We start from the raw sequence: 27,963 nt of genomic DNA, 5'->3' as shown, positions 1-27,963 counted from the left end.
AATTGCTGTTTAAAAAAAAAAGTGCAATATGTAACAGTGCTTTTCTTAGAAAAAATAGTAATGCTTCAAAGGTCAAAGCAAATTATAAGGTTCCAAGCCATAAAAATATCAACGTCCTAGATACTCATCTGTTTTACAGTGTGTAGGAAATGATGCCATTTCGTCATCCAAGCATATGCTTTCTATTCCTTATCTAAATATATATATGTTGTAGTCACATCTTATCCTTCAAACTAACAAGGTTGGCTTTATACTTACCTGTCTTCCTTCTCTGTGAGATAATAGGAAAGTGATAATGTCCCGGTGTAAGACAGACTGTATACAGAAACCTCTCTCGCGCGCATTCTGCGGGCTTGGAACGCTGGTGGCAAGGTATCCCTGGTGGTTCCTAGTCATTCCTCTTGTTGTATCTGCTGGGCTGGGAGCTGGCTTTTACTTTTTACCCCAGAGAGAAGCTAATGACATAGAAGACCACTTCACACCACTCGGAGGTCCAGCTAAATCTGAACGAGAATTTGTCAAGGTGCATTTTCCAACCAATGACTCAGGCCAGTTTTCTGCACAGCGACTGTATACAGAAGGATCATTTGTCTCGCTCATTGCTGTCAGTGTGTCCGATAATGTCCTGACTACAGACACATTCACAGAGCTGCTGAGGCTGGATGAGATGGTGCAGAACCTGAACATCACCATGACACAACCTGGTGCTGATGTCAGTCTCAATTTCCAGCAGCTGTGTGCAGAAATACCGGGGCAAAGATGTTTTGATGCCAATCCACTCCTATCCGCAGTGCAAGGTGACGCCAGTCTCATAGAGACAATGAATATAACTTACCCCATGTTTCAGGGTAGAACATTCCTTGGTACACACCTGGGTGGGGTGACACTGAACACAGACAACACTGTGCAGAAAGCCCAGGCAATCAGGTTAGTGTATTACCTGAGAGAGGACAATGAGCAGGACCACGACAACAGCCTGAAATGGATCCAGCACTTTCTCCAATCCGTCTCGCAGGATATAGACACATTACAACTCAGACATATAAAGGTAGGTTTTATATAATATATATATATATATTTTATTATTATTTTTATTTTATGTCCTCCCCACATTAATTTTATGCTGCAAAAGTGTTTTATACATTTTGTAAATATGTTTAAATGAGATAAAAATACCCTTTATTATTTCTTAACTGCATTTGTTAGTTTTAGAGATGCGCGGTTCAGTTTTTTGAGATCTGTGTCGATTAGAGTCCTGATTCAGAGCTTCCCTCGTGTCGGAACTCAGATATGGATTGCGAGTAATGCTGGGTACACACAAGACCAATAGATCAACCTACTTGATGATCGTCGGCCTGATGTGTTGTGCATAACTTCACAACTGGATGGGCATTTACAGGTGCCCACCCAGTTGTGATGTCAGTTACCGGCGGAGTCTGCAGCAAGTGTATGGGCGGTCTGTAGACCTTCAGTACACACAGCACAATGTGCCAATATATCTGCACATATATCGACCATCGGCTGTGCTGCGGGCCCGATGCAATATGTCTGTGAATGACATCTTTCACAGACATATCGGGGCTACACACCCACTGACACTCCCACAATATATCGGTCAGTGGCTACCCAGCTAAAATCCCTCCCTTGTGATTTTAGGTGCCATTTCACAAAGGAGAGAGTGGCCAAACTGACTTTTCAAATAATCCAAAACCAAACTTGAATATGAACCAAAATACTTGGGAGTGGTTTTGTCATAACTAAAAAACAAAAACAAAACATGAGGATCCGCATTCATCTCTAGTTAGCTTATTGCGCTTGGCATGCTGAAAGATGTTGGTGTACTATTTACTATATGTCATGGAAGCACAGGTTGGCCTGTCAATCCTGCTGCTTCAGGTAGGGACAGAAATAAGGCTCTACTCACTGGCGTATATATAATGGGTGCAGTGTGTGCGGTGCACATGGGCCTCCGCAGGGGCATAGCCAGAACTTTGTGGGCCCTATAGCAACATTTTGAAGGGGCCCTTGTCCAGATACTTTAAGAGCGACACCTCTCTGCAGCATTTGTTAATGTTAATCCCCATAATAGTGTTTTCATTTTCAGAACCATAGTAGTGCCCTAGTTTACATTATGTCACATTGTAGGGCTGCCAGTATACATTATGCAACACAGTACCCCCAAGTCACATTATGACTTATAGTGTCCCCAGTTCATATTACTGTATGTTACATTACATTGCCCCCAGTTCATATTATGCCACACTATAGTGCCTCCATTTCATATTGTACTACATTACAGTGCCCCAGTTCATATCATGGAACATTATAATACCCTGCAGTTCATTTTATACCAAATTACAATGAGCAGGTCCAGGAACATAATGAGATATGTTGTAGGCCACAAGGTGAAAGTTTGTAAGGTCCCCAATGGTGAAAAATATATATTACACATGTAACTGTGACTGGGAAGGTGGGCCCCTCTCAGCTTTGGGCCCCATAGTAGCTGCAATCCCTGCACCTATGGTGGCGACGCCTTTGGGCCTCCGGGGTCCAGGGGCGGCCCACACTGCACACCCATTATTTTTCCTATTTACCCTCCGAAGTCCCGCGGCACTGTAGCAGCGCTGCCAAAATTACTGGGAAAATGCTGCGGTCGATATATCTGCTGATCAACATCAGTTACTGTGTAATGTCAAATACAAAAAAACTGCTCTAAGGTGTGATTTGCTCAAATTAATGTTTTTCTATGATTCTTTCAGCGAAATACAAACCAGCAGATATATTAAAGGCAAAATCACAGGCAATTCTTCCAGAACATCATGATTTGCAAAAAAACATGCTGCAGCTCATCAATATAATTTTTCAGTGTTCTGAAAACAAATAGTCACGAACTGTAATAAGCTATGAGAGCACACATTGTTGGAAAACACACCAATAAAAATTACGGTTCCTCTGGCCGTCAAGATTGCATGCAGTTTAAGCTATCTGTTCGGCCAGAACACAATAAAGAGACACATTAAACAAATGTATTTAACTGTTACAAACTGACTCTTCATTAAGGGTCACAGGCAATTGATAAACATTGTGAAAAAGATACCAGTCGCTTATGAATGATTTCAAACCCAGTGGCGGGCTGGGCTGGTGGGCACGGTGCCATCTGTTCCCCAGTTTCAGTGTCACCATACATGTCTGGGGCTGGGAGATATGCAGAGATTGTTCACTGGCCACTCAGTTTGTGTTACACAAGGATAATCAGCATGGGCGCACTAATCAATGTAACTCATCTAACAAACTGAACGACTAGTGAACATCTTCTGCATGTCTCCCGGCTTCTAGACATGACTATGCTGGCACCTTGTATTTACCTAGCTCCTCTTGCTGCTGGAAACACCAGGGACATCATGTGAGACATTGCGGTGTTTGCTGCCTTGCGCAGAGGTGGATTTAGACCTCATGGGGCCCTAAGCAAGTCACCAATTTGTGCCCCTCCCCCCTCCTTCCACCTATTGGCTGCGATCAGAAGTTTCATACCTACAGTATGTAAAATAATACCCTAGAATGTGTTATATGTGCTTTTTTTTTAACCGTGGATTTATGTTATCCCTGTCACAATATATACTGTGACAGGTACAACATGAACATACAAGGCATGAATATAGAACAGCAGGGTTTTAGTTGGAAAGAATCCAGGCTAGGTGTTCCGTTTGGTAAAGATTAGGAAACAGCCAGGATGATTGCAGACACCGGTCTGCTTATTTTACAAATATATCAGACAGAAGGAACAGGGCTCCTGTCAGTGGACTAGTCACCAAGGTGATAGGCCAGGAAGTGGCTACTGTTAGGGGTTCTAGATCTCAGTGGTCTCTGGAGAAGCTACACCTCTGTTTACAAAGATCTTCTGTGAACTGTTTTATGACCTGTGACTTGCTTATAACTACGGGATGTGGTTACCATCCCGGCGGTTGGGATCCTGGCCATTCCAACTCGTGGGTGTCCACGACACCCATAGAGAGGGAATAGAACCTGTGGCGAGCCTGCAAGGGGCACCATTGCGCTAGCCCCCCCCCCCCCCCCCACACACTGGCATCCTGGCATCGGTATGTGGACCGCCAAGATCCCGTCCGCTGCTAACCCATACCCAACGCGTAACTACAGATGTGTCCTCATACATCTTGCCACAATACAGTGTATGAGTGAGCTGCAGTTACAGCTGCGGTCACACACAGAATATAGGCATGCATCATTTTAATCATCATAAGATGCTTGTGCGTCTTATTCACAACATTTTGTGAATAACGCGCATTTTAATGTAGATACGCTCTGCACTACCGAGTCACGGCATGGCATGGCATGACTAGAAGGGCTGTTTAATGTGCAGGAAGGCTAGATGTGGGTGGACACGTCTGTACTGACATTAAGCTGTGATCTGCCTGTCTGTGGAAAAGCAGTGGAAAAATAAACCTTTTGTTTGGAACTTTTGCCTAGTGATGTGATCCTTGTCACATTTGGTGCCCGAACAGGGACTTTTTTCCTGGACACTACTGTGTTGCAAAGAGTCCTGGAAAAGGTGACTGGATCTACCCACAGCGGCAGCCAGATGCACTGCAGGATGCTAATCCCTGCACTGTGACTTGGTGAGACTGAGCTGCAATGCTCAATGGGCAAGTGAGTCAGACAGGCTGGCCATTAAATGGCAGTTGGTCACAGTTAACATTATTGAAGTGGGTGTGTGTAGCTCAGAGACCAGGAAAAACTATTTTGTGTGTTTACTTATGGCAGCGTGGTCAGTAGAGGTGAAGCACACCCAAAGCTAGCTGCTATTTTTACTTTGGCTGCTAAAACTGGCATTGATTAAGCTTACTAAATTTATACACAAAGTGGAAACACTATACAATTGAGGATCTTTTGGAGATGTTTGTTGAGATTGCTACAGGCTAGCAAACCCAGATCCAGTTATTGCGTGAGGAATTAGTGGAAATAAGGAAAGGTGGATGGGCATAGGAGGTGTTACAGAAGCTAACACCATCAGATTATATAGAAGCATTTTTGTGCACTTTTGAACACACAGCGGCCTGGCTAAAGTGGCTAGAGGAGCAATGGGCTGAAAGATTACTGTAGCGCTCTGTCTCACAGGGGAAGCCCAGAGGGCCAACATGGATTAACCAGTGACAGAAGCAGACTCCTATCCTCACCTGAAAAAAACAATCCTCACCAGGACTGAGGTGAAGGGGCCCAGCAGAGCTCAAAAATGTCATGACTTGTGACTGAACCCCTCTCAAACCCCAAGGGTCCAACTGGCGGAACTATCCAGACTAAATAGAGCTTGGTTATAGCCAGACAAAAACAACCTTCAGCATATAGTGGAAGTTGTTGCTTTAGACCATGCTATATAGGTGTTAGTCTGCACTGTACAACAGTGCGCTCTTAAGGCTATCCCCCAAACATTTGAGGAGTTAGCAGTGGTGTTTGAATGGTATCTGACCCTTGGTAAATTGAATAATTGAATAAAACTAGGCAAGTGTCGTGACCAGTTCCTAAGCCCAGGACTCAGGTCCCGTTTGTCAAAATAGATAACTCATCCATGACTGTGTGTTTTGACTGCAGCGAGACTGGTCATGTACGCCAGGACTGCCCAAACTGGGATGAGCTGATAGACTATAGTACGGGTAAATCAGCTCAGCCTGTTGTTAGCATGTTTCCATGAAAACGGGAACCGCGATGATCCAGAGTACCATGAAACCCTCTTTCGCTTGTGAAAAGCAAGAAAAAAGTGATTTAGTGGCTAATTTGTCACCCATTGATAAAAATGTATCCTTACAGGACTTTGCTCAATATCAGCAGAATGATGACAATTTCATAAATGATTTTGAGAATGTTGTAATGATAAATAATAAAATAGGAACTGCCTTGCCACCTGTAGGTACACCATATTTTGTGTTAAAAAAAATAGTTATTGTGCCGGGTTGTTTATTTGCAGGGATAAAAATAGACCAGTTACTGGTCCCAAGAAAACATGAGCAGTTGGTGCTGAGGGCGGCTCATATGCATTTGTGGGGTGGTCCTTTGGGGGAGGAGAAAACTCTCCGACAAATTCAGCTAAATTTGTTTTGGCCAGGCATCCACGCTGCACTGAAAAAGTATTGCAAGAAAGGCTCAGTGTGCCAAAAGACAGCACCCCGGCCAGAGTTTAGGGTACCCTTGGTACCTTTACCTCTCATTTTTGTACCTTTTGAGCAAATTGGTATGGACCTGGTAGGTCCAGTGTAAAAATCTGCTTGTGGGCATCAATATATTTTAGTGGTAGTTGACTACATTACCAGGTATCCTGTGGCGATTACACTACGAAATATTAAGTGTAGCACTATCGCCTGGGAACTGTTAATGCTTTATATATGCTTGGGGATCCCAAAAGAGGTCTTGACTGACTAGAGTACACCTTTTATGTCTAAGTTAATGAAAGATATGTGCCATCTGTTGGGGGTTGAAAGTCTTAACACCTCGGTGTATTAGACCCTTAATTGCACCCTTAATGAGATGGTAAGACAAGACAAGAGAGACTGGGACCTGCTATTAACCCATTTAATGTTTGCAGTTCAGGAGGTACCGCAATCATCCACAGAGTTTAACACAAACACACAGAAAAGGCAAAAGCTCTATTCTGGGTGCACTGAGAACCTCACAATTAAATTTAAAACTTAACTTTTATTAGTATATACTCATGCAAAAATTATTGATCAGCCAATATGAAATATTAAAAGAGATAGTGTGATGATAGAAAAGAGTGTTTAAAACAAATCTATTATTATTTAAAAACAGAGACTGTTACGATTGATATCTGGGGATATCTCTATATAAAGGCTATATAGCCCACCGCTGTAGTATTATGTATTATCCTTTCTGTCCTCTAAGTGTTACTTTCTGTTGTTAAATCAATTCACATAAATTGAAGAACTAGATATTTTCAACTATTTTGCTTTTTAAATTGTGTTGATACAAATAGAAGAAAAAGGTTGTCACATTTTAATTATACTCATTTCATAATGTATCCTAGTGACAGTCTGTAATAAAGTATCCTATTTGTTGCTTCTGTTCTTCAGTTCGTTACATATTACAGAGGTCTGGTAATGTGTTATCAACATTCTATATTGTCATTCTAAATGCTACTATATTTAATACAGAATTTGACCAGAGTTCGCACCCATGTTCCTTGTATTTTAACTGATCCGTATAATCTCCAGCACCCCGTCTCTGACTCTTAGTGCTGATTAGTCTGGTGCTGACTGATTGCCTGTATTAGTTTTCAGTGTTTGTCTGTTACTATTGTGTCCCAAAAATAGGAGAGTCCTTTATAGATACAATTCATTATTTCCTTATAGCCTGCGTTTTAGTAGGTTAATGGCACCAGTAAGGAAAGATTTACAGATCCCTGAATTTCACTTGTGCCTATTGGCCTTTATTAGATTTTAATAATAGGCACACTCTTATTGTTTTAAATACGTTGCCTCTATACCTCCTACTGTGCCTTCTTGCCTCCTGTCTCTATTATAAATCACATACAACTCCCCTTTGACACAAATGTATCTAGACAAATGATATTGTACACTGTGTAACAAGCTTGGAAGCGGCTGTTAATTAGATCCTGCTGCATGTGAACCGCAGCCGTCTGTGTAAGCCGTTTACAAGGCGCTAACCGCCGCTTGTTGGTGATTGTAAGTAGCTGACCACGTGTGGCCGCCCCACTGCTGGGAGCAGTGTTCGTCTCGTTCTCCCTCCGGCGTTCGTACCGCCGTAGCCCACTCACTACTACACAGTAACACTGAGGTGGTCCACATCAAATTGGTGTAACACTATACTTGGAACAATCATGCACATTAATCTACAGCGGTTCTGATCTCGTAACAGCCTCTGTGAATGCCTACGCACTTTTCACAGAAAGCTGCTTCGTCAGGGCATCAACCCATTTGTCTTCATTAACGGGCCTATATACCACTCCCTCCTCTCTGATTGGACAACTGTCTGTTTTTGAAAATCATGACTCCTCTTATCTATAACCTTTACAGAATCGTCTCATGATGTTATTTACTATCCCACCTGTTTGTGCTTATTATATCAGTCAAAATTTATCCAGGGTATCGGAGCAATTCCCTTCTTTTCGTAACATAAATACACACATTAATTGCTTTTAGTCTATTTATCTTTTTAAGGCACCTCGTAATATAGGATTCCCAGACTTTATAATGGATCTTGCATTTTATCTATATTTTTTATTGCTAGTTGTATTTTTGGAATAACCTTTCTAATGAGGGGTTCTAAGCATTATATATTGTATATATATCGTATGCACAAAGCTCACACTTACCAGCCACAATCAAGGGCGTCCCCAAGGGAGAGTTCCTACGCACACACAGGAACTGCTCCAATGAAGAAAAATTTGAATTGAGGGCACGAGAGCTAAGAATAAGACTAGAACAAAGAGGCTACAGCAAAACGACGATCAAAAATGGTTATAAAGCTGCAGTTACCAGAGACAGAAGCTCTTTGATTTGCCCAAAGAATAAGAACAGAGATATTGATCCCACTATTAGGTTCATTGGGACCTTTTGTAATGAGTGGGAGGTAATTCAGAAAATTCTTCAAAAGCACTGGGATGTCCTGATCATTGACAAGACCATGGCGACAACATTAGGCAAAAAGGTGAACACAAGCTGGAGGAAATCCCCTAGCATAAGGGACAAACTTGTACACAGCCATTATGAGAACCAGAAAAGAAGTGAGAAGATCAAAGGCTGTTTTCAATGTGGCAACTGCAATACCTGCAAGTATGTTGAGCAATGTAGGAGTGTTGAAGATAGATATGGGAGAACACACCTCGTCAATGAATTTATAAACTGCAAACCAGTTGGGGTCATATACTGTTTAACATGCGGATGCGGTTTCAGAGACATAGGCCTAACCAGCAGGCAGATGAGAATGAGGCTGGTGGAACACATCAGGAATGTCAGAAATGCGGAACAGGATCAACTGAGGTTCAAAAACCTTACAAGTGTGGCAAGACACTTTTTGAAAAAACATGGAGGAAATCCTGAAAGTCTCAAGATCAAAGGATTGGAAAAAATACAATTAGGAATCCGAGGAGGTGACCTAATGAGAGAACTAATGAAAAAAGAAACTAAATGGATATTTTTGATGAACAGTTTATATCCAGAAGGATTAAATGAATATAATAAATTTTCTTCCTTTTCAGAATGACGTCCAGAAAGGTTATATTCAATCTGTGTGAATTGTTGTCAATAACTGGGATCGTGAAAAATAGACCTTATATCCTCAATAAAACAAACTACATATTGAGGACAGGTGTAGAGAATGGATACTGAAAATTAAATATATACAGAATCTTCTCACATAGCAAATTGGGGCAAATTTCGGACATGCATCTATCTATAAGGCACCAAGTAATCAATATACAATAATAATTATGAGTAATAAAGCCAACAGGATTATCCAGCAATCAGCAGAAGGATATAGAGTAACTTAGGACCTGATTTTTTGCATGATTATATTAAGGGGGTAGACTCTTGCCTCACTTTATGGATGTTCTAGATCAGGTACATCCAAGCGATGAGGGAAGATCTATTATATCTCTCTATATAAGTCTCTCTACCAAATTGTCCATTGCAATCGATAATTGATGTGGAGCTAAAAAGGATACGCTCACATCAATTGTGATAACTATTAGATACTTTTTGTAATAATGGACAGGGACAGAGGTAGTGTAAGGTGACTCTGACCATCAACAGATTACAAATAAATAAATCTGGGCAAGGTGTTAGGGTCTCCTGCCCTGTGCTGCCACGTCGTCATGGCAACCGGGAGACAAGTGCTAGTGGAGTAACCTGAGCGCAGCTGATACTCCGGTTCGGGTCTTTTACTGTGCAGTGGTTATAGGCTCTGTGCACGGCAGGGGATCCGGTGCTGGTTTTTGTGCTCACAGTCTGTGAGGTCTGAGTGGGGCGTGGACAGCACCTGCTTTATAAGGCCTCTTTTCAGGGTAAGCAGATGCTGCTGAATCTTTGTTGGTTAGTCAGTTCATGAAAGTTAGCCAGTACTGTGTAGCTTTGTATTTGTTTGTTGCTTACTGCAAATAGGCCTGGGGATTTGGTATTACACTCTGCCAATCCAGACCTAGCAGTAAGACTGGAGTCAGTCGTTTAGCTTGCTGGGGTTCTGTTACTACTCTGTGAACTTAGCAAGTTTGCGGCTGTATTCTAAGACTTGCCTGTCTAATCCTGTCTCACTGTGCTAGGTGTCAGGGGTCAGTTTAGTGGCAGTAAGCTAAAACCTGTGCACTGCAAGTGAGAATCAGGATTGTGGAGTCTCTCCTTGTGTCTATCATTCCATCTCTGACCAAGGAGTTTACTGCCACACCCGTTGGTAACCCTTTAGGGTTTTGCAGTTGCCCTTTGCAACAGCATTTCGGGTTCTCTACGTATTAAAACACAACATCTTGCTATTTCCATCTGAGCAGTTCTAATACAAGGGAGATACCCAGTTCCTTAGCCTCTGGGCTTCTCTGTTCACTTTGTGTGTATTTTGTTACCCTATCACCTTCTGTGTACGTTATGTCATATTCCCCAGTTTGTCTGTGAGTCCATTTGTTTTGCATAACAGTTCAAACACCAGTACATTCCTGCAGACACTGGAGTGCATAACAGTTCTGACACCAGTACTTTCCTGCAGGCACTGGTGTGCATAACATATTCAGCAGCCTAATACTCCTGTTGAAATTTTGTGGGAATATGGAGCATACCCCTCAAAATACGTTGCAACAGGTGGTCGATCAGGTGCAGGTCCTGACTCGACAATTTAATGATTTGTCCATTAAAATGCACACCTCCCAGGCTGCTGGCGGAGCTCCCGCAGCAGCAGCACCTGCAGGGGTTAAGGAGCCGAAAGTAAATCTCCCGGATCGTTTTTCTGGAGATCGCTCGCAGTTCTTTTGTTTCAAGGAGAGCTGCAAGCTATACTTCCGGCTTAGGCCTCAGTCTTCTGGGTCGGAGATTCAGCGGGTGGGCATAGTGATTTCCTTGCTACAAGGAGACCCACAGGTCTGGGCATATGGGTTGCAGCCTGACTGTCCGTCGCTTAAAAGTGTTGATGCTTTTTTTACGGCACTGGGCATGTTGTATGATGACCCTGACAAGACGGCCTCAGCCGAGGCTCAGATTTCGATCCTTAAGCAAGGGCGACGGCCAGTTGAGGTTTACTGTACGGAGTTTCGGAGGTTGGCCCATGATACCCAGTGGAATGACCCAGCCCTGAGACACCAGTACCGAAGAGGTCTTTCTAACCAGATAAAGGACCAACTGGTACAATATCCCTTGCCTGATAGCTTGGATCAGCTCATGCAGTTATCCATCCGGGTGGATAGACGGCTGAGAGAGCGTAGGCTTGAAAGGGAGACTGAGATTTCCTTCCTTCCCAAGGGAACCTCAGACTCTGAGGAATTTTCTGAGGAGCCTATGCAGATTGGGGCTACCCGCCTCTCCTCGCGTGAGAAGACGCGGAGGAGACAGCAGGGCTTGTGTTTGTACTGTGGGAATAAAGGTCATGTGGTAGTATCATGCCCAGAAAAGCCGGAAAACTTCAGGGCCTGAGGGTGATGGGAAATATCCTGTCAGGCCAGAAGTCAGAATTTCCCAAGAAGACTTTTATCATTCCGGTGACCTTGAAGATCCTCGGTCAAACTGTCAAGACTGAGGCCTTTGTGGACAGTGGGGCCGACGGGGTTTTTATGGACCGCCAATTCGCCCTGAAACAGTCTGTTCCCTTAGTACCCTTGGCATCGGAAATTGAGATTTGTGGGTTAAACGGGGAACCATTATCCCAAGGTAAAATTACCTCTTGCACTAGCCAGATTTCTTTGTTTATTGGAGCCTGTCTGTACTTTTGCCCCATTGGTGTTGGGGTTACCCTGGTTAAGGGCCCACAATCCTCAATTTGACTGGGTCTCTGGGGAGATTCTTAGTTGGGGTACTGATTGTTTCAGGAGTTGCTTGAGCCTTCCAGTCAGGCTCTCGCAGCTAAGTTTGCCAGGATTGCCAGGGTGTTATGCAGATTTTGCGGACGTGTTCTCCAAAAAAGTTGCAGAGGTACTACCTCCCCATCGCCCCTATGACTGTGCCATTGATTTGTTGCCAAATGCTAAGCTTCCCAAGAGCAGGTTGTACTCCCTGTCACGTCCTGAGACTCAGGCTATGGCAGAGTACATTCAGGAGAACTTGGCTAAGGGATTTATCAGACCTTCACAGTCTCCAGTTGGGTCGGGGTTCTTCTTCGTGGGTAAAAAGGACGGTTCGTTGCGACCCTGCATCGACTTCAGGGAATTGAACCGTATCACGATTAAAAACTCATACCCACTGCCTCTCATTTCGGTCTTGTTTGACCAGCTTCGTACTGCCACCATTTTTTCTAAGATTGACCTACGCGGTGCGTACAATCTAATCCGAATAAGAGAGGGGGATGAATGGAAGACTGCCTTTAATACCCACTCAGGGCATTATGAATATTTGGTGATGCCTTTTGGGCTCTGTAATGCCCCGGCAGTCTTCCAGGATTTCATGAATGATGTGCTCAGGGAATATTTGGATAGATTCTTAGTTGTATACTTAGATGACATCCTAATCTTCTCCCATTCCCTGGAGGAACATCGGAAGCATGTACGCTTAGTCCTCCAGAAACTCAGAGACCACCGGCTTGGGGCGAAGCTGGAGAAGTGCGAATTTGAAGTTCAGCAAATCGCATTTCTAGGATATATTATCTCCCCAGAAGGTTTCCAAATGGAGGGTTCCAAGGTACAGGCAGTCCTGGATTGGGTGCAGCCCACTAGTTTGATGGCGCTTCAGCGTTTCCTGGGCTTTGCGAATTTTTATAGACGATTTATCGCTGGATTTTCGTCTATAGTGGCGCCCTTGGTGGCACTCACTAAGAAAGGGGCAGATGTTGCTCACTGGTCTTGTGAGGCTAAAGCGGCTTTTGCCCGTCTCAAAAGGGCATTTGTTTCGGCCAAGGTGCTGCGACACCCAGATCCAGAGCGTCCTTTTGTGGTGGAGGTGGATGCCTCTGAGATGGGTATTGGGGCAGTGCTTTCTCAGATGGGAGTGTCTGATAATCGCCTTCATCCCTGTGCTTACTTTTCCCGTAAATTTTCGCCTGCCGAGATGAATTATGACGTGGGTAACCGGGAATTGTTGGCTATTAAGGATGCACTCGAGGAGTGGAGACACTGGCTTGAGGGGGCTAAGTTTGTGGTCTCAATTCTCACTGACCATAAGAATCTGGCATATTTAGAGTCAGCGAAGCGTCTCAATGCCAGGCAGGCACGATGGGCTTTGTTTTTTGCTCGCTTTAATTTTTTGATAACATATCGCCCTGGGTCAAAAAACATCAAGGCTGATGCGCTCTCGCGGAGTTTTGCTCCAATACAGGAGACCACCGAGGAGCCGTTGCCCATTGTTTCCCCATCATGTATTAAAGTGGGCATTACCCAGGACCTCTTATCATTAGTCCTTAGAGCACAGGAGCAGGCTCCTCCAGACCTTCCGGTAGGTCTTTTGTTTGTGCCTCCTAGGTTAAGACAGCGAGTGTTCCTGGAATTCCATGCCAAGAAGTCGGCAGGTCACCCGGGTATTGCCAGAACTCGGGAGTTGCTATCTAGGGCGGTGTGGTGGCCCTCGGTGGCTAAGGATGTGGATCAGTGGGTTCGGGCATGTGACATCTGTGCCCGAAATAAGACTCCTAGAGGGGTTCCTGTTGGCCCATTACATCCACTCTCTATCCCATCTAAGCCATGGACCCACATTTCAATGGATTTTGTGGTGGACTTGCCCAAATCCTCGGGGATGACAGCCATCTGGGTTGTCGTTGACAGGTTTTCGAAGATGGCGCACTTCGTTCCACTGGTTGGGCTGCCATCAGCCAGACGCCTGTCTGAATTATTTATGCTGCATGTTGTGCGTCTCCACGGGTTGCCACTTGATGTGGTCTCTGACCGCGGATCCCAGTTTGTGGCCAAATTCTGGAGGGCATTTTGTTCCGATCTCCAGATTTCTGTCAGCTTGTCGTCAGGCTACCATCCGCAGTCTAATGGGCAGACTGAAAGGGTGAACCAGTCCTTGGAGCAGTTCCTCAGGTGTTATGTCTCCAAGTGTCAGACTGACTGGGTTGCTCATCTGTCCATGGCGGAGTTTGCCTATAACAACGCGGCTCACTCTGCTACAGGGATCTCTCCCTTCCTTTGTGTGTATGGGCATCATCCTAAGGCCAATTCTTTTGACCCCCTGGACTCCACGCCTGGTGGTTCCTCTGTGGTTTCGGTCCTTAGAGGTATTTGGCGGAAAGTGAAGAAAGCCCTTGTGTCTGTGTCATTAGTGACCAAAAGGGTTTTTGATAAGCGGAAAAGACCCTGCAGCTTCAAATTAGGAGACTTCGTCTGGTTGTCAACCAAGAATTTGAAGTTGAGACAGCCATCTCATAAGTTAGGCCCCCGGTTCATCGGCCCTTATAAGATCACCAGGGTTATCAATCCGGTGGCATTTCAGTTAGATCTGCCCCGTTCTTTGGGTATCAATAAAACTTTTCATTGTTCCCTTTTAAAACGGGCGATTAGTAATCCTTCTTCCAGTGGAAGACCTTCCCCTCTTCTGATACGTGGCCAGAGGGAGTTTGTTGTTGAAAGGATTCTTGACTCCAAGGTGGTTCGGGGTCGGCTGTCATTTTTGGTGCACTGGAAGGGGTATGGCCCGGAGGAGCGGTCGTGGGTGCGCAGTTGTGATCTTCATGCCCCCAGACTGATACGCTCTTTCTTCTCGCAGTTCCCCGATAAACCCGGTGGTAGGGGTTCTTTGACCCCTCGTCAGAGGGGGGGTACTGTTAGGGTCTCCTGCCCTGTGCTGCCACGTCGTCATGGCAACCGGGAGACAAGTGCTAGTGGAGTAACCTGAGCGCAGCTGATACTCCGGTTCGGGTCTTTTGCTGTGCAGTGGTTATAGGCTCTGTGCACGGCAGGGGATCCGGTGCTGGTTTTTGTGCTCACAGTCTGTGAGGTCTGAGTGGGGCGTGGACAGCACCTGCTTTATAAGGCCTCTTTTCAGGGTAAGCAGATGCTGCTGAATCTTTGTTGGTTAGTCAGTTCATGAAAGTTAGCCAGTACTGTGTAGCTTTGTATTTGTTTGTTGCTTACTGCAAATAGGCCTGGGGATTTGGTATTACACTCTGCCAATCCAGACCTAGCAGTAAGACTGGAGTCAGTCGTTTAGCTTGCTGGGGTTCTGTTACTACTCTGTGAACTTAGCAAGTTTGCGGCTGTATTCTAAGACTTGCCTGTCTAATCCTGTCTCACTGTGCTAGGTGTCAGGGGTCAGTTTAGTGGCAGTAAGCTAAAACCTGTGCACTGCAAGTGAGAATCAGGATTGTGGAGTCTCTCCTTGTGTCTATCATTCCATCTCTGACCAAGGAGTTTACTGCCACACCCGTTGGTAACCCTTTAGGGTTTTGCTGTTGCCCTTAGCAACAGCATTTCGGGTTCTCTACGTATTAAAACACAACATCTTGCTATTTCCATCTGAGCAGTTCTAATACAAGGGAGATACCCAGTTCCTTAGCCTCTGGGCTTCTCTGTTCACTTTGTGTGTATTTTGTTACCCTATCACCTTCTGTGTACGTTATGTCATATTCCCCAGTTTGTCTGTGAGTCCATTTGTTTTGCATAACAGTTCAAACACCAGTACATTCCTGCAGACACTGGAGTGCATAACAGTTCTGACACCAGTACTTTCCTGCAGGCACTGGTGTGCATAACACAAGGTTACCAGTTATGCACTAGAGAAGGACCCTAAAAGGACATATGTAAAGGGAAGCCATAGATGAGAGAAAACAACCTATGAGAACATACTGACAATAATACTTACCATAAGACACCAATGAAAGCATCATCAGGGAGAATGGGGGGGGGGTTCAAGATATACTGAGGACCAGTAGAGCATGAATTATAGCTACAAGTAGACCTGAGACAAAGGTTTATGGTCCAGAACATCTTTAATGAATACTAACATCAAAAACAGGCATTACAGTCTTATACATATATTAATTCGATCAATACATTGAATCTAGAATTTTTCTTCTTTCTCTTTTTTCTTCTTTTTTTCTTCCTCACTTTTCACAGAGTGAATGGGGGTAATTCCAAGTAGATCGCAGCAGGATTTTTGTTAGCAATTGGGCAAATCCATATGCACTGCAGGGGAGGCAGATATAACATGTGTTGAGAGAGTTAGATTTGGGTGGGGTGTGTTCAATCTGCAATCTAATTTGCAGTGTAAAAATAAAGCAGCCAGTATTTACCCTGCACAGAAATAAAATAACCCACCCAAATCTAACTCTTTCTGCACATGTTATATCTGCCTCCCCTGCAGTGCACATGGTTTTGCCCAATTGCTATCAAAAATCCTGCTGCGATCAACTTGGAATTACCCCCTTTTCACAGAGTGAATGAGTGATTTGTAGTGTAGTCACACGAGTGGAGGTTTTTCCTCTTTCCTGTTTTCCTTTCTATTCACCATTTGCACCAATTGTCACGTACATGTATACACTACACAGATATTAAAATAGAACGAGATTATCTATAATTTATACTAGGATGCACATTTATTAATCAAGTCAACTATATATACATACCACTATCACAAAATAGATGTCACTTAAACATGCACTACAAATAGTTTTTTTATGGTCACTGGATTACTGTAAATAGTATTTATATAAATATCAATTAATTGATATGAATATTATATCACGTTATATAATTTAGATTACACGATTTACAGATGCACGATACAACTAATGAGAACTGGATTCTGTGTAACCCATAAAAAATATATGAACGGAGATTAAAATCAAAGAAATAATGTATTTATTTATTTTATTTAAAAAATAATTAAATATATGTACAAACACTTAGCTAAATTCCATCCTGATTTTCAAAAACAGACAGTTGTCCAATCAGAGAGGAGGGAGGGGTATATAGGCCCGTTAATGAAGACAAACGGGTTGATGCCCTGACGAAGCAGCCTTCTGTGAAACGTGCGTAGGCGTTCACAGAGGCTGTTACGAGATCAGAACCGATGCATGATTGTGCCAAGTATAGAGTTACACCAATTTGATGTGGACCACCTCAGTGTTACTGTGTAGTAGTGAGTGGGCTACGGCGGTATGAACGCCGGAGGGAGAACGAGCCGCACACTGCTCACAGCAGCGGGGCGGCCACACGTGGTCAGCTACTTACAATCACCAACAAGCGGCGGTTAGCGGCTTGTAAACGGCTTACACAGACGGCTGCGGTTCACATGCAGCAGGATCTAATTAACAGCCGCTTCCAAGCTTGTTACACAGTGTACAATATCATTTGTCTAGATACATTTGTGTCAAAGGGGAGTTGTATGTGATTTATAATAGAGGCAAGAAGGCACAGTAGGAGGTATAGAGGCAACGTATTTAAAACAATAAGAGTGCCCATTATTAAAATCTAATAAAGGCCAATAGGCACAAGTGAAATTCAGGGATCTGTAAATCTTTCCTTACTGGTGCCATTAACCTACTAAAACGCAGGCTATAAGGAAATAATGAATTGTATCTATAAAGGACTCTCCTATTTTTGGGACACAATAGTAACAGACAAACACTGAAAACTAATACAGGCAATCAGTCAGCACCAGACTAATCAGCACTAAGAGTCAGAGATGGTGTGCTGGAGATCATACGGAGCAGTTAAAATACAAAGAACATGGGTGCAAACTCTGGTCAAATTCTGTATTAAATATAGTAGCATTTAGAATGACAATATAGAATGTTGATAACACATTACCAGACCTCTCTAATATGTAACGAACTGAAAAACAGAAGCAACAAATAGGATACTTTATTACAGACTGTCACTAGGATACATTATGAAATGAGAATAATTAAAATGTGACAACCTTTTTCTTCTATTTGTATCAACACAATTTAAAAAGCAAAATAGTTGAAAATATCTAGTTCTTCAATTTATGTGAATCGTTTTAACAACAGAAAGTTACACTTAGAGGACAAAAAGGATAATACATAATACTACAGCGGTGGGCTATATAGCCTTTATATAGGGATATCCCTAGATATCAATCGTAACAGTCTCTGTTTTTAAATAATAATAGATTTGTTTTAAACACTCTTTTCTATCATCACACTATCTTTTTTAATATTTCATATTGGCTGATCAATAATTTTTGCATGAGTATATACTAATACAAGTTAAGTTTTAAATTTAATTGTGAGGTTCTCAGTGCACCCAGAATAGAGCTTTTGCCTTTTCTGTGTGTTTGTGTTATATTATCTAAGCTTTGGGTAGCACTCCCTAATTGGCTATATTGTTGCCTATTTGAGGCTATAGAATAGAGAATAAGGGAAAGGGAACAACTTGTACAGATAATGGTTACTGGTGCGGGATTACTTTTTGTTGTGGGTACATCTACGGAGTTTAGCCCCTTTGAACTACTAGAGGAATCTTAGATTAACTTGTTAAAACTCTGGAAGGGAAATACAGGTCAACCCTCTCTCTTGCCCACAAAAACTCCTGATTGTCAGGTGCCCAATGAAACCTCATTAAATTCCAGCCAAACGCAAGAAGTTATAGACCTTGTCAAAGTCGAAAAATATTGTTATACATATCCTTTGTTCTAACCCCTCATGCACATGCACGCTGCTCGTGCACCCGGTCCCCCGTGCATACACATATCCGCAAGTTGCGTAAGAGACGCTCCGGCGACTCGTGCGCATGATATGTGTATTTACGGCGGAGTTTGTGAGCGTGTAGCGTGCTATTAAAACATAGCATATTTAACCCAAATAGTGCATTTTGTAAATGTAGTTCCCCTAGACCTTGACAGCGAGTAATGTTAGTTTAAACAGTTCCTGGACGGAGAGATTCGTCTTTGCATGATAGGAAGGGTCAGATAAAGGTTGGTAGGTGATGTCTAGTATCCAGCTGTAGGGTATTTTAAGGGTAACATTCCAGTGTTAGTTAGGAAAGGATCGCTTGCTCCTGCGTATAGTTATGTACAGAAGTAGAATATGAACATTAACTGTGTTTACATTATATTAAGTATGCGGGGGGAATCCAGAGGAGGCCACCCACAAGAGCAGCTGAGAAAGACATAGCCCACCTTTTCGACACTGGAGTCAGATTCTGTGTCGACATCTGTGTCAACTATCTGGGATAGTGTGCGCTTTTGAGACCCTGACGGCCTCTGCGCTGTAGGATCAGGCATGGGTTGAGACCCTGACTGTCCCCCAGTTACAGTTTTATCCAATCTGTTATGCAAGGAGTTTACATTATCATTTAACACCTTCCACATATCCATCCAATCAGGTGTCGGCACCGTCGGCGGCGACACCACACTCAGCTGCAGTTGTTCTGCCTCCACGTATCCTTCCTCATCAAACATGTCGACACAGGCGTACCGACACACAGCACACACACAAGGAATGCTCTGACTGAAGACAGGACCCCACAAAGGCGTTTGGGGAGACAGAGAGAGAGTATGCCAGCACACACCCCAGCGCTGTATAACCCAGGGATTACACTGTACCTTATTGTTTACCCTGTAGCTGCTGATAATATATATACTGCGCCTAAATTTATGTGCCCCCCTCTCTTTTCTACCCTTCAATGCACCTGTATACTGCAGGGGAGAGCCTGGGGAGCGTCCTTCCAGCGGAGCTGTGAAGAGAAAATTGCGCTGGTGTGCTGAGGAAGAAGGCCCCGCCCCCTCAGCGGCGGGCTTCTGTCCCGCTTTAATGTGTAAAAAATGGCGGGGGCTCGGGCATATATACAGTCCCAGACTGTATATATGTCTCTTTTTGCCAAAAAGGTACTTAATTGCTGCCCAGGGCGCCCCCCCCTGCGCCCTGCACCCTACAGTGACCGGAGTGTGCGGTGTGCTGTGGGAGCAATGGCGCACAGCTGCAGTGCTGTGCGCTACCTTAAGTGAAGACAGGAGTCTTCAGCCGCCGATTTCGATGTCTTCATGCTTCTGCTGCTTCTGTTCTTCTGGCTCTGCGAGGGGGATGGCGGCGCTGCTCCGGGAACGGACGATCAAGGTTAGGGACCTGTGTTCAATCCCTCTGGAGCTAATGGTGTCCAGTAGCCTAAGAAGCGCTACCTAGCTGCCGTGAGTAGGTTTGCTTCTCTCCCCTCAGTCCCTCATAGCAGAGAGTCTGTTGCCAGCAGAAGCTCTCTGAAAACAAAAAACCTAACAAAATACTTTATTTTCTAGCAAGCTCAGGAGAGCCCACTAGGAGCACCCAGCTCGGCCGGGCTCAGATTCTAACTGAGGTCTGGAGGAGGGGCATAGAGGGAGGAGCCAGTGCACACCAGATAGTACTAAATCTTTCTTTAGAGTGCCCAGTCTCCTACGGAGCCCGCTATTCCCCATGGTCCTTACGGAGTCCCCAGCATCCACTAGGACGTTAGAGAAATTAGTGTGGTATATTAAGACATTCGGTTGAAGTTCACATGCAGGCCTCTGTAAGATTGTTATAAATTACATTTGACACGTCAAAGTTAATGCTACCTTGGTAGTACATCAGCTGAGAGGTAAAAAAGAGTCCTAGGTGTGTGGAAACAGATTCCCTTTCTACTGTTGTCCCATGTGCCACAATATGCAGTGAATGGATATAATGAGAGCGAGGAAGAGCCGTCCACCTAAGGACTGAAGGGAAAGAGCAGTGCGAGCTGCTTCTGCTGTCCACGTTGTACATCCCCCCTTCCCTGTTGCATGGGAGCATTGCAGGGGGGGGGGGGGTGCAGATGTCAAACAGTGGATGAGAGGGCAGCTCTGAATACCTTATTGATGTCACACCTGGTGTGCCTGTGAGAGAGCAAGGTAAGTTCTCCGTCAGTTATAAAGAACCGCTGCTGGGGCCGGACGCCGGGTCGGGTATGATTCCCGCACCTCCGTACACTTTGTGCGCCCACGTCCAGAGCAGAGTTAGGTCTCCATCATTTGCAGGGAGCCGTAACGGGAGCCGGACGCCGGGTCGGGTGTAATTCCCGCACCTCCGTAAACAGTACACGCCCACATCCCGCTGATTGATGACGTACGTTTCACATCTAGCTTGTTCACATCAGTGACGCTATAGGGGCGGAAGCCGTATTTAAAGCCGGCGCTGTAAGCACATTAATTGAGTAACCTTTCGGATCATCTTATTAAGACAATTACTGCCTTGATGATTAATGTGGACCGGAAACCAATTATTATGTATCTGTCAAAGGTATGGCCAGTATTTATTCTGGTATCGGACATAATCCTTACCTGTCTGTCTAATTTCTAACCTATTTCATTTTATGGTTAAACATAGAAAATGGGTCTAAGTGAGATCATTAGATTGGGAGTAAACTTAAACCTTGGCCCTTTTGATATTGCTGATAATTAATAACGAGATTAGACACTTGGGTACTAGGAAGATAACTGATATATACACATAGAGAAATTTATTATATATATATATGAGAAATTATTGTAAGTATAACAAGATTACTAAATTAAAAATCATGAAGCAATATAGCATTAATCTTATTGATAAGATAGGATTTCGTATATATATATATATATATCTATATATCTGTACCAAAGATGGAATTTAATGACACTTTGCAGTGGTAATCCTCACATGGAGGAAACAATATAGAATGCTGAGGCAGATATTTTAATCTCATATGCGAAACCTCATTATGAGATGTCAAAAAATGAATCATATTCCAGATAAAACACTGCGACCTTATGTACATATGCAGTGATTCAGCTAATGTCAGGTGTGTAGTAAAGCGGCTGGTGATGGCTAAGAAAAACCTGAAAGGTGATGTTATATCAAGTAGTACAATCTATAAATGAATAATGTGAACATCAAGTATCAAATAGTGCAACTTTTGTAATGTGAATACTCTGTAAAGGAAGAATATCTTGATAATAAGGGTGTGAAGCTAGAGTGATGAGAGCGGTGTATTTGATATTATGTCTGTGCTCTGATAACGAAAAGTATTAATTTATTGCCCATTAAAGCTAAATATGACAGTGTAAGGTGTGGTGAATCATAGTGAAATGATGTGAAAAAGAAAAATATATATGGTGTAATATGATATCTAATTAAATTAAACTGATTATTACGTGTAATATTAGTTATCTGACATTATGTTAAGTATATGTGCTAGAATTCTAGTTATGCAATTATATGTCATAAGAAATGAAACAGTGTCAGAAAGAGGGGAGGAATGCATCTGGAAGCTATAGCATATATTGCCCGGTATTAAGTACGGAAAAAAAAATTGGACTTAATGCATCTTATTCTAATGATAGTAGTCACTAGCTAATACCCCTTTCACACCAGAAATGCAGGGGCAAAACCCGGGAATACTGCCACGGGCTCATGCAGGGACATTCCCGGGTTGGCACCTTTCACACCAGCATTTGGAGCCGAGACATCCCAGGTCTGTACCTTTCATACAGAACCCGGGATGGCCGTTAATTTTAGGAAGAATGCCATTAGAAATGCCCTTTTTAAGGGGCATAAAGATGAGTGGCAAACAGTGAAAACATTTGTACCCAGCATAAAGAAATATTACGGGATTCCTAATATAAATAATTGTACATAAACAAAAGTTTAGCCAAGCTTTTGACTTTGTTTTAATGGTGCAAAAGTAACCTGTTAAATGCACAGGCATATATAGGTTTCAACTTGGCATAAAATGCCAACATGTGCGGAGCACAATGCAAACTTAAAATAATAAAATTAACTTTCCAACACAGCCCCCCCCCCCTCCCCCACACACACCCCCCCAAACATGAAAATTGTGGCCTATAACAGCACAAAAGTATATACGAAAAAGACAAATATACATTCCACAGACTGACTATGGCAGTTGCCTATAGATTTTGTATTCTGGAGATGAAATATTAGTGGTCGGGTTAGGGGTGGGGTTGGGGTTATGGTTAGGGGGGTCATAGTAGTGACCTCGAGAATATGATGGATAACTGTGCTCTGGGACAGGGGGGGCCTGGTTGGGGTGGTTATGTGGGTACATATTGTGGCCCTGATTGTGTGGCAAGAAGCGTTCCATGAACTGAAACTGCTGCTCTTGATATTGGTTCAAGATGCGTTCTTGGTGTCCCATTATCTGTGTAATGAAGGATTGCTGCAGCTCTCTTTCTGCCTCTATAAAACGGAGTTGGCGGGCATCCTCCTGGTGCTGCATGTTGGTATCCATGTCGCGCAGTTCTGCAACTAGTACAGAGGTCATTGCCCATGCAGCAAGCTCCACTTTGGTGGCTCTGCGTCTCCTCTTGGGAACTGTATATACTGCAAGGGGAATAAAAGGGCATATAAGAACAAGCAGTGTTGTTTTTTTACGTGTTTGGGGCCTCCTACCACCTTCACTAGATACACTGTAAGCTCTACAGAATAAACTTAATTGTTGGCAGTTACGGTGTCATAAGCAAGCACATATACTTACTATTGGTGCGCATCACAGGGGGATTTGGCTGGAGTGTCGCATCCACATTTGTTGCCTGCCCAATCGCAGCTTCCGCACTGATGTCGGGTATATTGTCATCAGTTTGGTTGACAGATGAGTCCAGATCGGGGTGGCCAGGGTCATCTGGGAATAGTATGGGCGATGATGATGGTGGGCCACATTGGGTACTTTCCATGCTGGTCTCACTCTCATCATCCACCGCAAAGGGTGAGGGAGTAGCAGTGCTGGAGGATGACAGGCTGATGGGGTCAGTGAGTGCAGTGCTGCCAAAAATAGATGCACATTGATCATAAAACATCCAGTTGCGCCTTGCAACACCATTTTTGTTCCTGTTGTGGTCATGGATGCGATTAAACTGCTTTTTCAGCGATTTCAGTTAATTTACCACTTGTTGGGTACGGATTATGCCCCGCGAGACCAGCATCTTCGCTATGTTGTGGTATATCTGGGCATCCTTCACAGTGCCTGTGACTTGGCGCCGGATCTCCTCCTCCCCTCTGATACTTAAAAGCTCCCTCACCTCAGCATTTGTCCAAGACATTGCAGGGCAGCAGTGGTATAAATGCGCAGCAGGGGTGTGATGTGCCACAGAGCTGACAGTACCTGCCTCCGCGCTGCTGTGCATCCCCTGCGCACCACAGAGAAAAAAAACAAGACCAGGAAGTGCTTTGAAGAGCCAATCAGCATCAGTATAGGCAACCCGGGAAGGCGGGACATGTCCCTGCACCATTCACACTGTCCAGGGATCATCCCGGGACCAACCCTGGTCGATTGCAGGGTTGAAATGCGGGGACAGAAATCCCGGGTTTTTGTCCCTGTACCCTTTCACACCGAGAAATTTCCCGGGTTGATGCGCGTTCATGTGTTTTAACTAGAGATGAGCGCCTGAAATTTTTCGGGTTTTGTGTTTTGGTTTTGGGTTCGGTTCCGCGGCCGTGTTTTGGGTTCGAACGCGTTTTGGCAAAACCTCACCGAATTTTTTTTGTCGGATTCGGGTGTGTTTTGGATTCGGGTGTTTTTTTCAAAAAACACTAAAAAACAGCTTAAATCATAGAATTTGGGGGTCATTTTGATCCCAAAGTATTATTAACCTCAAAAACCATAATTTACACTCATTTTCAGTCTATTCTGAATACCTCACACCTCACAATATTATTTTTAGTCCTAAAATTTGCACCGAGGTCGCTGTGTGAGTAAGATAAGCGACCCTAGTGGCCGACACAAACACCGGGCCCATCTAGGAGTGGCACTGCAGTGTCACGCAGGATGTCCCTTCCAAAAAACCCTCCCCAAACAGCACATGACGCAAAGAAAAAAAGAGGCGCAATGAGGTAGCTGTGTGAGTAAGATTAGCGACCCTAGTGGCCGACACAAACACCGGGCCCATCTAGGAGTGGCACTGCAGTGTCACGCAGGATGTCCCTTCCAAAAAACCCTCCCCAAACAGCACATGACGCAAAGAAAAAAAGGCGCAATGAGGTAGCTGTGTGAGTAAGATTAGCGACCCTAGTGGCCGACACAAACACCGGGCCCATCTAGGAGTGGCACTGCAGTGTCACGCAGGATGTCCCTTCCAAAAAACCCTCCCCAAACAGCACATGACGCAAAGAAAAAAAGAGGCGCAATGAGGTAGCTGACTGTGTGAGTAAGATTAGCGACCCTAGTGGCCGACACAAACACCGGGCCCATCTAGGAGTGGCACTGCAGTGTCACGCAGGATGTCCCTTCCAAAAAACCCTCCCCAATCAGCACATGATGCAAAGAAAAAGAAAAGAAAAAAGAGGTGCAAGATGGAATTGTCCTTGGGCCCTCCCACCCACCCTTATGTTTTATAAACAAAACAGGACATGCACACTTTAACCAACCCATCATTTCAGTGACAGGGTCTGCCACACGACTGTGACTGATATGACGGGTTGGTTTGGACCCCCCCCAAAAAAGAAGCAATTAATCTCTCCTTGCACAAACTGGCTCTACAGAGGCAAGATGTCCACCTCATCTTCACCCTCCGATATATCACCGTGTACATCCCCCTCCTCACAGATTATCAATTCGTCCCCACTGGAATCCACCATCTCAGCTCCCTGTGTACTTTGTGGAGGCAATTGCTGCTGGTCAATGTCTCCGCGGAGGAATTGATTATAATTCATTTTAATGAACATCATCTTCTCCACATTTTCTGGATGTAACCTCGTACGCCGATTGCTGACAAGGTGAGCGGCGGCACTAAACACTCTTTCGGAGTACACACTTGTGGGAGGGCAACTTAGGTAGAATAAAGCCAGTTTGTGCAAGGGCCTCCAAATTGCCTCTTTTTCCTGCCAGTATAAGTACGGACTGTGTGACGTGCCTACTTGGATGCGGTCACTCATATAATCCTCCACCATTCTATCAATGTTGAGAGAATCATATGCAGTGACAGTAGACGACATGTCCGTAATCGTTGTCAGGTCCTTCAGTCCGGACCAGATGTCAGCATCAGCAGTCGCTCCAGACTGCCCTGCATCACCGCCAGCGGGTGGGCTCGGAATTCTGAGCCTTTTCCTCGCACCCCCAGTTGCGGGAGAATGTGAAGGAGGAGATGTTGACAGGTCGCGTTCCGCTTGACTTGACAATTTTGTCACCAGCAGGTCTTTCAACCCCAGCAGACCTGTGTCTGCCGGAAAGAGAGATCCAAGGTAGGCTTTAAATCTAGGATCGAGCACGGTGGCCAAAATGTAGTGCTCTGATTTCAACAGATTGACCACCCGTGAATCCTTGTTAAGTGAATTAAGGGCTGCATCCACAAGTCCCACATGCCTAGCGGAATCGCTCCCTTTTAGCTCCTTCTTCAATGCCTCCAGCTTCTTCTGCAAAAGCCTGATGAGGGGAATGACCTGACTCAGGCTGGCAGTGTCTGAACTGACTTCACGTGTGGCAAGTTCAAAGGGCATCAGAACCTTGCACAACGTTGAAATCATTCTCCACTGCACTTGAGACAGGTGCATTCCACCTACTATATCGTGCTCAATTGTATAGGCTTGAATGGCCTTTTGCTGCTCCTCCAACCTCTGAAGCATATAGAGGGTTGAATTCCACCTCGTTACCACTTCTTGCTTCAGATGATGGCAGGGCAGGTTCAGTAGTTTTTGGTGGTGCTCCAGTCTTCTGTACGTGGTGCCTGTACGCCGAAAGTGTCCCGCAATTCTTCTGGCCACCGACAGCATCTCTTGCACGCCCCTGTCGTTTTTTAAAAAATTCTGCACCACCAAATTCAAGGTATGTGCAAAACATGGGACGTGCTGGAATTTGCCCATATTTAATGCACACACAATATTGCTGGCGTTGTCCGATGCCACAAATCCACAGGAGAGTCCAATTGGGGTAAGCCATTCCGCGATGATCTTCCTCAGTTGCCGTAAGAGGTTTTCAGCTGTGTGCGTATTCTGGAAAGCGGTGATACAAAGCGTAGCCTGCCTAGGAAAGAGTTGGCGTTTGCGAGATGCTGCTACTGGTGCCGCCGCTGCTGTTCTTGCGGCGGGAGTCCATACATCTACCCAGTGGGCTGTCACAGTCATATAGTCCTGACCCTGCCCTGCTCCACTTGTCCACATGTCCGTGGTTAAGTGGACATTGGGTACAACTGCATTTTTTAGGACACTGGTGAGTCTTTTTCTGACGTCCGTGTACATTCTCGGTATCGCCTGCCTAGAGAAGTGGAACCTAGATGGTATTTGGTAACGGGGGCACACTGCCTCAATAAATTGTCTAGTTCCCTGTGAACTAACGGCGGATACCGGACGCACGTCTAACACCAACATAGTTGTCAAGGACTCAGTTATCCGCTTTGCAGTAGGATGACTGCTGTGATATTTCATCTTCCTCGCAAAGGACTGTTGAACAGTCAATTGCTTACTGGAAGTAGTACAAGTGGGCTTACGACTTCCCCTCTGGGATGACCATCGACTCCCAGCGGCAACAACAGCAGCGCCAGCAGCAGTAGGCGTTACACGCAAGGATGCATCGGAGGAATCCCAGGCAGGAGAGGACTCGTCAGAATTGCCAGTGACATGGCCTGCAGGACTATTGGCATTCCTGGGGAAGGAGGAAATTGACACTGAGGGAGTTGGTGGGGTGGTTTGCGTGAGCTTGGTTACAAGAGGAAGGGATTTACTGGTCAGTGGACTGCTTCCGCTGTCACCCAAAGTTTTTGAACTTGTCACTGACTTATTATGAATGCGCTGCAGGTGACGTATAAGGGAGGATGTTCCGAGGTGGTTAACGTCCTTGCCCCTACTTATTACAGCTTGACAAAGGGAACACACGGCTTGACACCTGTTGTCCGCATTTCTGGTGAAATACCTCCACAC

At 44.5% G+C, this 27,963-nt stretch overlaps 1 protein-coding gene across 1 annotated transcript in view; it reads left to right on the top strand.

Annotated features, from left to right (window-relative positions):
• The first annotated feature begins 295 nt into the window (after window positions 1-295).
• Window positions 296-27,963, top strand: part of LOC134927355 (patched domain-containing protein 3-like) — a 77,078-nt gene continuing 49,410 nt past the window's right edge. The window contains exon 1 of the mRNA XM_063921688.1: window positions 296-1,048. Within this exon, the coding sequence (XP_063777758.1) occupies window positions 296-1,048 (753 nt within the window). The remainder of the gene's footprint in view (window positions 1,049-27,963) is intronic.

The sequence above is a fragment of the Pseudophryne corroboree genome, chromosome 5 (assembly GCF_028390025.1).
Source record: "Pseudophryne corroboree isolate aPseCor3 chromosome 5, aPseCor3.hap2, whole genome shotgun sequence".
NCBI classification, from domain to species: Eukaryota; Metazoa; Chordata; class Amphibia; order Anura; family Myobatrachidae; genus Pseudophryne; species Pseudophryne corroboree.
The sequence above is the reverse complement of the archived record's forward strand: the minus strand, read 5'-3'. Positions and strand labels throughout refer to the sequence as shown.